This window comes from Hevea brasiliensis, chromosome 10, assembly GCF_030052815.1.
Source record: "Hevea brasiliensis isolate MT/VB/25A 57/8 chromosome 10, ASM3005281v1, whole genome shotgun sequence".
In the NCBI taxonomy this organism is placed as follows: Eukaryota; Viridiplantae; Streptophyta; class Magnoliopsida; order Malpighiales; family Euphorbiaceae; genus Hevea; species Hevea brasiliensis.
This window is the reverse complement of record NC_079502.1, coordinates 81,534,321-81,548,527: the sequence shown is the minus strand read 5'-3', so window position 1 is coordinate 81,548,527 and position 14,207 is coordinate 81,534,321. Positions and strand designations below refer to the sequence as shown.

The 14,207-nt window shown below is 30.9% G+C and overlaps 1 protein-coding gene across 3 annotated transcripts; it reads left to right on the top strand.

Annotated features, from left to right (window-relative positions):
* The first annotated feature begins 951 nt into the window (after window positions 1-951).
* LOC110654666 (protein LIKE COV 2) lies at window positions 952-11,053 on the top strand. Of its 3 annotated transcripts, XM_021810724.2 has the most exons (8): window positions 952-1,088; window positions 1,252-1,400; window positions 3,855-3,907; window positions 3,993-4,102; window positions 5,400-5,567; window positions 6,240-6,340; window positions 9,339-9,465; window positions 10,633-11,053. In XM_021810724.2, the coding sequence occupies exons 2-8, from the start codon at window positions 1,281-1,283 to the stop codon at window positions 10,731-10,733; spliced, it is 780 nt and encodes a 259-aa protein (XP_021666416.1). In that variant the 5' UTR covers window positions 952-1,088; window positions 1,252-1,280; the 3' UTR covers window positions 10,734-11,053. The 3 variants fall into 3 exon arrangements, with proteins under 3 accessions (XP_021666416.1, XP_021666417.1, XP_021666414.1); XM_021810725.2 differs by having other exon boundaries at window positions 1,028-1,400; window positions 6,240-6,337; XM_021810722.2 differs by having other exon boundaries at window positions 1,028-1,400.
* The last annotated feature ends 3,154 nt before the right edge of the window (window positions 11,054-14,207 follow it).

Sequence of the window (14,207 nt, the reverse complement as noted above, 5' to 3'; positions counted from 1 at the left end):
TCTCCAAATTTGTAATTTATGACTCTGCATGTGCTAGTAGTAGCATTAAGCCTGTCAGGGATTGCATGAATTTAAGTTTTTGTATTAACAAATGAAAAATTTTTATGAGTTTTAAATAGTTGTAAATGAGGAACAGGGTTGAGCTGGGCTCCCCTAATTTTAGTTTATGATAATTACTAGGTTAAGTTGGCCCAAAATACAATCATAACAGTTTAATTTAAATTATTTTATATGCATATTGGGCTTAAATTGTGGGCCTAGTTATAGGTTGAGGAATAATTAGGCTTACTACGGGTCTCGATGGCTTTAGGCTGGCCCAGGTTCTAGTGTTGGTCCGACCCATAGATTGGGTCGTGACAATATATTTAATTTATTTTTAGCAATTCAAAAATATTTTAAATAATGTACATATACATTATTTTTATATACAAAACATATTGCTATAAGAATAGTGTTAGGCTTTTTTACATGGAACTATTATTTTCTTTTATAACTTGACTCCACGATTAAATATATTTTATTATTAAATTATATTTTGTTCAATGAATTATAATAAGTAAATAATAAATATTACATTATTGATATTAATTAGTTTAAATATAAACTCTCTCTATATATAATTAATATGTAATATGGTGAATGATTAAAATTTTATTTCAATTAAATTGACTAAATAAATTTAATAATTAATGATTGATAATAACTTTATTTGTAAGATATAAGTATAATACTTTATATTATAATAAAATAGAATTAAATATGCTTTTAATATAAATATTTTTATTTATTAATTAATATAATAAATAAAAAAAAATCTACAGCATTATGCAGGCTTTAAAGCTTTTTTAGATTAAATGATATTTTTATTTTTTTTAAATAAAATGATATTTTTATTGATAAAATTAATGTAAATGATTAAATTATTTTACTTTCAAATAAAGAAAACTAAATTATAATTTATACCAAACGGGAGAAGTTATGCTGTAATTAACCCAAATCATTATTACAGCATGAAATTGACTTGATTGAAAGACGCAGCCTAAAGTAAAGTGTAAACACAAAGCAATGCAACCATCACAAGCCACATGGTATTTTGCTTAAACCTGCAAAAATCTCTGTGGCATTATTCACTCCCACTCCCATTTTCGCTTAATTATTTAATAGTTTTCTATGATATATTAATTATTACTCGCCTACTTGTTTTCCTCTTGACTCGCATCCATTATCTCTTCAACACAATAACCACATCAGAGATTTTCTCTAACTGAAACCCTCAAGATATGCCTGAAGAAGCAGAAGAATCCACGTCTGTTCCTCTCAGCCATCCCGACAATGGCGGCGACGATCCCGAGGATCCAGCCAAGTCTCCCCCGTCTTCCTCCAATTCCTCTACTCGCGAGGTCCGCTTCAACTCTTCACTCTTCAATCTCCGTTTCTTTTGATATCTTTTTTATTTTTTATTTTTTATTTTTTTATTTACATTCAATGTCACTGCATGTTAGATTTAGGCATTCGTGGTCGTGGATCTATACATTTTGCCTTTTCGGAAGTTATTGATTTGTGAATTTTAGTTAAATGTTTTTGTTTCAAAAATTCTTGAGAAATTTCTGTGATTTAGGTGGCTAATTAGGGTTTGGAGATTAAATAGTATGGAATTTACTGATAAATTGGCGTTTAACCATAAAACCGAAATTGGTATTACATAAGAATGACTTCAACAATAAAATTTGTGAGCAGTAGTTAAGAAATTCTGTAGAGGGTAAAGCAAGGACGGTTGTTTGCTAGTTATTAAGCCTAAGTTTATCAAATAGAAGTGCATGTGAATAAAGGTTTTGCATTTTGACAAGGTATTGCGTTGTATCTGTAATATGATTTATGAAAAGATGTCAGTCGGACAAGCTTTGGTAATACAAATGCATGAACTAATACATTCGGAAATCCATGACAAGAAGAGAAAAAAAAAAAAAAAATCAAAGGAACATAAATATTTGCAAAAGCTGGCGCCTTGGCCACTAATACTGGCTGCATTGTTCAATAGTTCGTCCTACTTGTTCAAAGAAGCCAAAAAATTTAATTGTTTAATAATAATAGCAATAGATATAAGTACCTGTCCTTGTAATGCTCAACTAGTCAGTTTTCAATCAGTAAAATTTCTTGTAATTGTTGCATCTTGAGTTGTGTGTGCAATTCTATTGTTGATATCGGCCTAAGGGATTTTAGGTGTAAGATTAAATTTATGATGATTTGGACACATGCATCATAGGCAAGCAAATATATTAGTAGGGAAGTTGAAGTGTTGAACATAGGTGATTAGAGATGAGGAAGGGTGGGGTATACCTACGGTTACTTTTGGAGAATTAATGAAAAAAGATTTAGGGACAGTAGATTTTTCAAAAGGCTTAAACTAAATCAAGTGGAATGGAGGAAATTTATCCATATCACCAGCTGGTCCAGCCCCAACTATTTTGGATTTAAGTCTTAACAGAGCTGTATTGTTATCATCATGGAAATAATCATGAAAATTTTGAATTGCATTGTAATTATAGAATAATAATTTTGATGGTTTATTCTCTGAATTCTGAATCCACCCAAAAGGTTACTCTGTTTAACCAAGATAGGTTGAAATCTTGCCATTGATTCATTTTCTATCTAGTAAGTTGTAACTTCTATTGCACTTTGATTTAAAAAAAAAAGGAAGTGAAATTGGAGGATGCATTTGTATTGTGATGGGTCAAACTTGAGTGATGATGTGTTCATTTAATGAAGTTATAGTGCTTCTAAGTCTCTTTGCCTCGTGACTTAGCTTTGAGGCTGCCCTGAATGAATTACCTTACAACAGCTTTGCTGGCACTTGATATCCTAGTGGCAGTGTAGCCACTGGGGGAAAGACCTGAAAGGGGGAAAAGTTGGCTTTGACTTGGGAAAGTGTCGGTGCTGCATGGCCCGATTTACCACTACTGTACTTGCTGTAACTCATGGTATCAAAGACCACTTTTAGCATAGAGTAAAGATACATTTTTATAATCTAAGATCAAAGCAACTGATCTTCATCTGGGAAATCAATTCTTGGTGTGTGAAATGGGCCTGGTGACCGCTTTAGAAGTGCATAAAATATAAAGTTCATGGGCTTGTTTTTGTCTAATTTTCTGTATTAGCAGGCTGTAATTTCTGTTGATTCATCTAGAATGTGTGTGTTTGTGTTGATTCATGTGTATCAGTTTAATAGCTTTCAGGCTGGGCTTTTCTATGTCTGTTACTTTTGCTTCTTTTTGGTGTTTGGTAGTGACATGGTCCTGTTGGATGTATGCTTTTTCAAATCACTTAATGGTGCTAACTAGGGCCTTTGGCATGCATTGTTACTGTAGTTGTTGAAGAAAAACTCTCTTAATTTTATGATAAAACTTTTAAGATGTGTTTGGAATGATTTGGTTATAAAAATTCCTCTTCTGAACGCAGTTTCTAACTGCTTTTTGTAAAGCGTATATGAAGGTGCTTTTTTGAAATTTAATTTAAAAAAAATGCCATACTCCAGATGTGTCCATGTATCCACCTTAAGGACTGTTGAAGCAACTGCATTATTTTATGGTGAAAATGTCTCTAACCAAAACTTTATATCACATGCATGTGGAAACTCATGTGGATTCAAATGTTGAAACAAGAATAAAATCATTCCACAACATGTATTTGTGAGTTAAAGTGACATAAGCATTCACCTTGCTTCTTAGCACTTTACATACGTGAAAGTGTTAAAGCTGATTTTCTCATTTATGCAAATTTCTGAGGTTTATGTAAAAAATATTGATGGCAAGATTTCTTGTATAATATTCCTGTTCCATATCCATTCATTTGTTCAGGCTTGCTGTTATGTTCTCCAAAGTTGGGTCTCAAAGAAGTTTATGACTGGATGGTAAGGAGCATAATTATTACATGAAATTTTCTAAACATCTTTTAATCTTTCAAGCCTAATATTTTGTTGAATTGTGAATTTGCAGTGTTGTACTTTTCCCCATAGCGGTGACATTTTTTATTACATGGTGGCTTGTTCAGTTTGTTGATGGTTTCTTCAGCCCAATTTATGAACGGCTTGGCATTGACGTATTTGGTAGGTTATATTTTTGTCCAAAGGTTGTAATTCTATGTCATACTGCAATCTCTACTGCATACCTTCAATTTAACACTAGAGGCTTATATTTGTCCCAAAACACATAACTTGGACATTTGGAGAAAGGAAACAGCAAAACTGATTAGAAAAGGGTATTCTAAATCATGTGTTGCTGTATAAGCATAATTTTCGCTTTATTTCAGTACTTACATGTGACATTCTTAATGATTCTTTTAGTCCTTATCATGGTTTTGTGGATATTTGGACGTAATTTATCAGAGCCTGTAGTGTTACTTAATCTTTTTAAAGAAGAGATACTCTATCATATATCTTCCCAAAAACCTTTTGTGGAATGGTGCAAGTGCATGGCTAGACTCTAGAGGAATCCATTTAAACTGTTCTCTTTAGTCCATATTTACTAATTGCATTTCTTATCCCTTTGAATTTGGTTAATTGAAAATTGATGTTTTAAATTCATAATAGCGAGAAATCTAAAATAGAAACAGAAATTGCTCACAATTGGTATATGTAACATATTTTATTCATGTATAATGCATTAAGTGGTCAGAGCCTGCAGAATATGAACTATGAAACATCACTTCCTTTGTTGTTGGTGTCCCTGTTGTTTATCTTTAGAAACATATGAACACTGAAAACATTCATAAGATTCTGATAGCCCATAAAGCAACTAGTAGATTGGGAAATCTGTTAATTTGACTTAATTTCATGTATAATAATATACTATATTCCTATGAGCTCATTCTTTTGGAAGTAGTTGAAAGAAAGTACTGTTTTAGAGCTAAGCAGTAAACAGAGTCAGAATAGATTGTGTTTACAGTTTATGAATTTTTTTAGCATATTATTCCTTTGAAATTTTAAAGAAGTTACTTAGATTTTTCAGATGAACTTTCTTGCCACATTTCCTTGTGTCCATCATAGATGTGAAGTTATCCTTGAAAGATTGTGTAGAATTACATAGTTTCCACTTTCCACCTATGTGCCGTCCAGCCTTGCTATGAAAATCGAAGAGGGGAAGATAGATTTGTCTGCATATGATTAGCTTGGAATTTTAAATTTCCGAATGCGAAGATATTAACTATGATGATAACATTTATTTGAAATGATAATTATTTAGTGGTGGAGTAAGCTTGGCTAATCATAAAACCTTTATGCTTAACTTGCTTTTTAATTGTAAATATAAAAATTCTAGATTATTATTTTTTTCTGATCTCTCTCTCTTTTTTTTTTAATTAACTATTTGTGTTGTACCTCTCAAAACACTTGGTCTATCGTGCAGGACTTGGATTTGTCACTTCTCTGGTGTTTGTATTCTTTGTTGGTGTTTTTGTCTCATCATGGATAGGCTCCACTGTTTTCTGGCTTGGGGAATGGTTCATAAAGCGAATGCCCTTTGTTAGGCACTTATATTCAGCATCCAAACAAATTAGTGCTGCAATTTCTCCAGGTTAGATTAAAAATTCCTTTATTAATTTCACAAAGGGATCTGGAAATGCAATAATATTTGCACTCAGGGCATGAGTTGCTTTAGGCAGCTTCATATTGTGTTTCACTAGTTATTTTTTAATATCTTACTGATACTTTTATCCTGCAATCTTAGAACATCTTGATAATTTGGCTTTATTTTGCTACTTCAATTCACTGTGCCTGAATTCTACACTATATGTGCTAGCAATTTCTTCTGCAATTATAAATTGCCTGCCAAATAGTAGAGACATTGCCAAGTGCTGTTTATAGTGAACGGCAACTTAATATGGTTAACTTTTGACTTCACATTGGTGTGGTGCCATGGTGAAAATCTTTAACATACTGAAACGTAATTTTGTTTAGTGTTGAGCTTAAATGTCTCTAATTTATTAGGACCTGGGGCATGGTGGACTAATTTTGCAGCGCAAATTGTCATGTTTCACAAACCTGGATTTTCCCCCTTTTTTAAGTTGACAAGCTTTTTCTTCATCATTGCAACAGATCCATCCGAAAACATTGTAAATGTCGTTGACAGAGATTTCCTTTTCAATTCCATTGTTTTGGAGCCTGTTATTATTTATGCATTTAAATATATCTTGAAATTGGACAAGGCTGCTTGAAACTGATATTGATATCTATATCTACTCCACAGATCAGAATACAACAGCATTTAAAGAGGTTGCAATTATCCGTCATCCTCGTGTTGGTGAATATGCATTTGGTTTTATCACATCAACAGTAATCCTTCAGGTAGTTCTGTATTATGATGTGTATTATCTTGCGAAGGAATAAGTTTTACGTTTATCTATGAGTTGCTTCCTTGTTTATTCGATCCATTTGTTGTGAATGTGATGTTAAGTTCATGCTGTGATATTGTATTACTGTTATAGATATAAGTGGCCAGAATGACTAAATGTTGATATTATGTATCTTCATTTACTGTTTTCTCTCCTTTTCTCCCCTCTTAAGGTCAAGCTTGAGAGGCCTTAGGTATCAAGGTGTATGTGAATTTTTGTAGATTTAAAGTTTGATGCAAGATTTACCTTTATCGGATGAGCAAAAACTATTCTTGTTTATTGTGATAATAAGTATCGCTCACAATCTAGTTCAACATGATCGAATAAAGTACAATTGAAATTGATTGACATTTCATTAAGGAGAAATTAAATCATGGAGTTGTGGACATTGCTCATGTGACTTATGAAAATTACTTGGCTGATATTTTCATTAAGGAAATTAGTAGCAAATATTTCCATGGTTTAGTTTGCAAGAAGGGCATGCGAGATATCTATGCACCATCTTGAGGGGGAATGTTGGTAATATTCTTTCTATTTAAGATTTTTTCCTTTATTGTATATATTTCCTAATTGGGTTTCCTAATTAAGGTTGTAAAATAGGCATTTATATTTTTGCATATTTTAATTTCCTAGTTTAGAATATTCATATTTTAGAATTATTGTATAAATAGGCTGCCTTTAACTTTCAGAATTAAGACCATAAGAATTATTCTGTTAAATGATTCAATCTCCTCTTCTTTGTCGAAAGAAAGAAATCATGAATTTTTTTTACCTTGTTGTTGTCTTCATGTATAGTTTATACTTGATAGTTTCTAATCATATCCAACCTTTTGAACCCATGACCTAAAGGTTGTTTCCATGAATCGAAGCCATGACCTTTTCTATTATAATGGAGCAACTTTACTGTTGAACTAAAGCTTGCTTTCAATTTTTCTTTTTTATGTCTAATATGCATAGAAGTATAGGTGTACAAAACATCCATTGGGCAAAAGAGGGCATCAAAAGTTATAAATTTCCTAAATATTGTTTTAGTTGAGTCTTGATTGGCTACTGAATTGTGAAAACTTGCAATTTTGATTTTATTTCTACTATTACTAGAGATGTAAATGTGAACCTATAATTTATAATTAAATTATGATTTGCCAAAAGGATTCTTCAAATTTATAATATTTGTATTCTTTAAGATTGTAGTTTGTGTATATATTTAGGGATGAGCACAATAGCTAAATAACCAAACTGAACTGGCTTAATTCGGTTTTTCGGTTTGGTTCATTTTTAAATTCTCTATTTTTTATTATTTTATTTTGGATTTGTTTTATTATTCAAAAATCAAAGTAATTGAATCAAACCAAAAATAATTATACATTGTTGTTTTAGGCTTTTAAGATAGCAATGATTTTCAACTCTTTTGTTTGTAGCATGCCAAAAGCCAAATTGAAATAAAAATTTGAAACCCTCCTCTAAATGTCATTTCTAGGATACCAAATTGAACCTTCCCTTCCCTTTGCTGGTCTCTTATTTGTTGCCTCTTCCCTTTTTGCCTCTCATCTTTTGGTCGTCATTGCCTCCCTTTGTCTAGTATTTTGTTTGCTATTGGAGTGTCACCTCCCTTCTTTCATCCTTATTGCTTGCTCATCTGTTGTTGCCTCCCTCCACATCTCCTCTCCAGGTGATGATTTTATAGATCATTGATTGTTGCTTGATTTTGATTGACTCTGATTTCGATTTTAATCAATTTGGGACTGGTAATCTCAAGTCTCTAACTAGGTAAATAATTTTGATGGATTTTAAATTGATTAAAAAAAATTATTTTGTTATAGCACGCTTTCTATTTGCTATCACCTCCCTTCCATCAATATGATTCTTTGTGGGAGTCTCTTTACCCGTAGACAAAATAGCCTAAAACTGAATCAACTGATGGATCTATCAATTTGTAGTGTTTCTATGTTAAATTAATTTTTGAATTAAAGAATATAGTTGTATCTCTTAAATTACTACTTTAGTAAAGGGCATTCTTAGTACATGATCCTCTTAACCCCCTCCCCTCCCTTCCTTTTTTTTCCCTGCCATTTTGCTGAGAGATAGTCTCCATTTTTTTTTTTAAATTTATATGATTATTTCCACAATTAAAAAAAAAACTTTTAATATGTATAACATTTTTTAATATATATGGCAGATAATATTTATAAATTTTTGCACTAATAATTTTAAGGGCATAAAACACAAACTGTGATATTGAAAATTTTTTAATTTTCACTAAAAGATGGTATCTACATCGTTATCAATTCTACAATTAAAAAACATTTTGAGAAAAAGTTAAAAATTGCAAGTGAAAAAAAAGGAATAATTTAAAAATGAATATTAATATAGTTCATTATTTTTTATAGCATATATTGGAGTAAAATGAGAGTTTTTTTAAGAAGCTTTGGTCATATACAATGTAGAGAATCGAATGTCCCACTACGGAAGTGTTATAGGTTGGTAGAGGAAGGGGAGGCCAAAGATGATGTAGAGGAAACAATTATTAAAGGATTTATAAGTTTTGGATATTGATGCGAACTTGATGTCTAATAAAGCTGAATGGCGAAAAAGGATCCATATGGCCGATCCTAACTAGTTCGAGATTAAGGCTTAGTTGTGATTATTGTATTTGATGTCTACAACTTAAATGATGTTTGCGTTGTGCTTCCAAAAAAAAAAAATCATCATGATGGTTACCTAATATCCCCTTTGATGGAAATACACAAGTTTTTATACAAGTTCGATCACTTGTGTTTCTGACTGATGGATTTATTTCTTGTCAGATGGTGACTGATTATTCTGTCCTGATTTACTGTTTTTGTTAATTCAAATGGTGTTGTTTCCTGGTTGACAAAACTTATTGTTATAATGTTTGTTGCATTTCTAGGTTCTTTATCATTTATTTAGGTTCTATTCCTGGTTATTGACTGCAGAGAGATAATGAAGATGAAGAGTTATGCAGTGTTTTTGTCCCAACAAATCACCTGTACATTGGCGATATATTCCTTGTGAACTCTAAGGACATCATAAGACCAAATCTGTCAATACGAGAAGGCATAGGTATGTTTTTGTTTCCGAGAGAGCCATTATCTACCTTGTATAAAACACTGTAGTGTAGACATCATGTGCAGCTTGTATTTAAGACAACACATTTTTTGTTTCTTATTTTTACCTTTTGGCAACATGTTACTAGAATGGGTCCGTGTTTATTACCTAATGATTTTTTTTTTAACAATAAAAAGCCATGTTTAAGCATCTCCTTCAAATTATTATCTTAATTATGTCTAATTTTTCAAAAAAAAAAAGATTCTGCACTTTGTCCCTTTTTTCTCATTTTTATCTCAAATTTTTTATTTTTCCAATTGGCTGAAGGAACTTTGTAATTTTTTCTATTCTATCACACATTGCGTATTCGGTGGTATCAAGCCTTTAAAAAATTGTTACATGGCAGGTTATTCTCATCATATATGTAGAATTCTAACATATATGTAGCTTGAAATACTTGCTGCTTCAATTTCTTAGTAGCTTCAAGGCCTGATTTCATTGAAAATGGTATGGGTGATAAAATTGAGAAATTGATAAAGTTCATTAAATCGAAAAAAATAAGTTCCTATAAAATTGAAAAATGTGCCAGATTCAGGAACTTTTTGCAATGAGGCCGTGTTATTATTTTGAGAATATTGGGAGAGAGGATTGCTACTTGGTGAAATTCAAACATTAGTGTCTTCTTTCATATTGGTGAAACAGTAAGGGGAAATCAGAAATCTACTTATCACCACTTCATGCCATGTTTTATATGGTTCAACTGTTGCGAGTCCTGCTGCATATTAACAGCTTTTAGTAGGCATTTCCTTTAGGAACCAAATAATATACAAGTCATTTTTAATCTGTTATCTGCGTAAAAGTTTTAGCCTTAGATGCAAATAAACTTTTTTATATCCAACCTAAACTGACTGAAGAGCATAGGCTTCTGCATATTGTTTTTTCTACTTCGGCAATGGCTGCCTATGAGCTAATATTAAATCTTCATGATCACATTTGTTTTCAAACTCTTTTATTGACTTCGTGTGATGAGCTTTATCATTCATCAGTTATAGGTAAGTGGAAGCTTTTGCCTCATTTTGCTATGGATTGTGAGTTGTGACAAAGAGGAATTATGATTATCATTTGTTGTCACAAGAGTGTTTCTTTTTGGACTTATTTCATGCATTGTTGGTGATAATGCAGAGATCATTGTCTCTGGAGGTATGACAATGCCGCAAATGATTATGCCTCTGGAACGGATTGCTCGACAAAGTGAAAGAATTCCTTTGAACAGGATTGTTTGATGGCACCAAACATAGAAACAAAGAAGCAACTCTCTTCAGTTGCTTTCAATTCCCACTGACAAGCAAGAGCTTGGAGCTTGGACAAGGTTAGTTGCCTGTTGCACTGAGCCTTGACAGAAGAAAGAATTAGTGTATACCTGCTTCAAGCCTGTAATTAATTATTTTTCTTTTTCCTTTTTGCTGTCATCAGTTTGGAAGCTGGATAATAAAGTTTTAAGCTTTACTTTACAGTTGTTATATGCACTGTGTATGGAATCAAATGAACATAAAATTCATTTTAAGTTGTATTTGTATTTAATTAAAATTTAGTTATAAATGAATTTGATATCTTATATACTAAAATAATTTACTTTAAATGAAAAAGATATTTCTAAAATTTTCCAGAAATTTATATCTAACAGTAGCAATGCTTCATGGGGTTGGCAGAGCCTTCAATGGGGGCGGGAAGTCCTTGAGAAGGGTATCAGATGGCAGGTCAACAATGGGCAATCCATTTTATGTGACGATAAGTGGATCCCTAAATCCTTACCCAACAAACCTCTGCTTAGACCAGATGCCAATGGAATGATTCACTGGGTCTCTCAATTGTTGGATGAAACGGGAAGTGGTTAGATTTAAATGTGCACAAGTCGGTATTTCTTGAAGCGGAAATTCATAATATTCTCTCTAGTCCAGTCAATCTTTTTAATAGAGGATAGACTAATCAGGCATCATACCAGACATGGAAAATTTACTGTCAAATCCGGGTATTATATTGCAAGAGAGATCAAGCTTCAGAGCAATATTCCAATGCCATCAGATCCTGGACCAAGTCACTCCCCCAACATTTCTACCTTCTGGAAGAGTCTTTGGAAGCTTAAAATCCCACCGAAGCTATCTTTTTATGGAAGTTATGCGGAGACTGCTTGCCGACTAAATCAGTAATTAAAAGAAGATTTCCTGCATGTCCCAGATGAATGTCGCTTTTGTGGAGAATCTGAAACTCCGAGGTATGCCTTTCTCACTTGTCCAAAGGCCAAAGAAGTGTGGTTTAACTGTCCACTTCACCTGCGTTCAACTTTTATCCAAGGCACTTACATGAAAACTGTTGGGAAGAGATTAACTCAAGCTTATTGCAGCACCGAGTGGAAGATGAAACTCTATATCTCCCAGTGTTTATCTTATGGCATATTTGGTAACCGCGAAATCTCCAAGTTTTTAATAACCAATATATGGATGCCAACCAGGTGATAGAGGCAGCGCTTAATCACCATCGGGAATTTCTTTCGGCTCAAGTTTGTATTAGGCAGCAAATCACCAACATAACTCTTCCACACACTTGGTACTCTTCCTCTGAAGACATCATTAAGATCAATTATGATGCTGCTGTTAATAAGAAAGACCGAGCAGGTGCTATAGCAGCAGTGATTCGTGACTCAAATGGATGAGTTTTGGGTTGGATTTGTAGGAAAATTACTGGTCTAGTGGAGCCTCTTGTGATGGAAGCTTTAACATGTAGAGAGGTTGTTCAGTTGGCAATCTCCAGACATTTCAACAAAGTAATGCTAGGAGGGGATGCCCAATCTGTTATTAATTGCTGTAAGGGCAAGGAAAGTATTCTGGCAATCCAGGTCTGATAGCTGATATCAATGTTTTCAAGCACCAATTGCAATATACTTCTTTCCTTTGTGTTAAAAGAGATGGTAACAGGGCGGCAACATGTGTTAGCCGCCAAAGCCCTTCATGACCCTTCCTTCAGGGTTAATCCTTTGTATCATACTATGTTAGCTCTTCTTTGCTGATTTAGGCTATTTATGAATTCCAATCTTAAAAAATAAATAAATAAATAAGCATGGCAAGAATTTGGTGCAGCTGTGTTTTCTTATTGAAGGCGCTTTCATTTTCATTGTTTTAATTTTTCATGTAATTAAATTTTTAATATTTACAAAAAATATATAATCTAAATAAAATTTAATTAAATTATAAATTGCACAGTGAAATGCTGCTTTACACTTTATCCTTTTTGGTTTATTTATTTTATTTTATTTCTTTCCTTTCTTTTTCATTAAAACATTAAAAAAATCTAATTAAATTATAAATTGATTGTAAAAGATATTTTTATTTTTTCATAAATAAATTATTTTAAAACATGAATTTATAAAATACAATAGTAATAACAAATTAAAAATAATTTATATTATTGTCATTTAATAAATAATGCAAATTTTACACACACAATGAATCCTATTTATATATATAAAAACCCAATTTTATGTTATTATTCCAACAAACAACAATATTATAAAAATTTTTATGTGTTTTTTTTTTTCCTTTTTTTTGTTATTTTAATTGGTCGAACCTATTAATTTCTATCTTTATATTTTTCAATATCTAATTTTTATCTTATTTTGATTTTTGTAAACTTTCAAATGATCACATTTATCCTAATCATTACATATTATTTCTAAGAGAAAAATTATATTAATACAATCATACCATAATTATTCATAATGAATACGGGAATTGAGATAATTTTCTTTAATCATAACAATTATCTCTAATTATTCACTTTAGCATATTAATTTATAAAATTATAGAATTATAATTTTTTTAGAGCAGACTATATATGAACATATTTACATATGCAAGAAATAAAAATTATTAAATAATTTTATAATAAATTATAAATAATAATTTTATTTAATATATATATATATATTTATATTTATAAATTTTATTAATAAAAAAAAATTATATCCACAGCATCGCGCAAATATTTTATAGCTAGTAAACTCTAATTATTGCTTCTCAACCAAATGCCAAATATCAGAAAAACCTTGATCACATTCATCAATTGTAAATAGGGTAGAGAATCGATGAACCAAACAGAAATTTTGGATACTCGAACTGATATTAATTGGTTTGGTTAACTGAATTATTATTATTATTATCATTATTATTATTATTATTATTATTATTATTGAAGTAGGTTTTAATTTTTTTTAACGATTATTTGAATTGACTGATTATATAACATATTAGTTGAGCATTGGAATATTTAAATATATTTTGTGTAATTATTAAAACATTATAAGCAAACAATTTTCTGTTAAAAAAAAAAAAGCAAACAATTTATATAATTTGCGCTAATGAATATTGCTACACTATATGTACTACTAATGATTTTACAATTTCTTATTAGCATTTATTATTTACTTATATTAATCATATTATTTATATAATCTGTTAAATTTATTTGTAAGTTATGTATAGTTTTCATTTTTTTTTTGAGAAATTTATAGTTTTTAATTTAATAGGAAAGTGTTCTATATTTTATTTATTTAGATCTGTTTGTCTTGAGAAATCGCATTTTTAATGTTTGGAGCACTAAAAAAAATATATATTAAAAAAATATTTTTCTAATAAAAAGAAAAACTAAATTACTTTTTAAACTTTCATAATTTTATTAAAATATGAAAATATTATACATATATA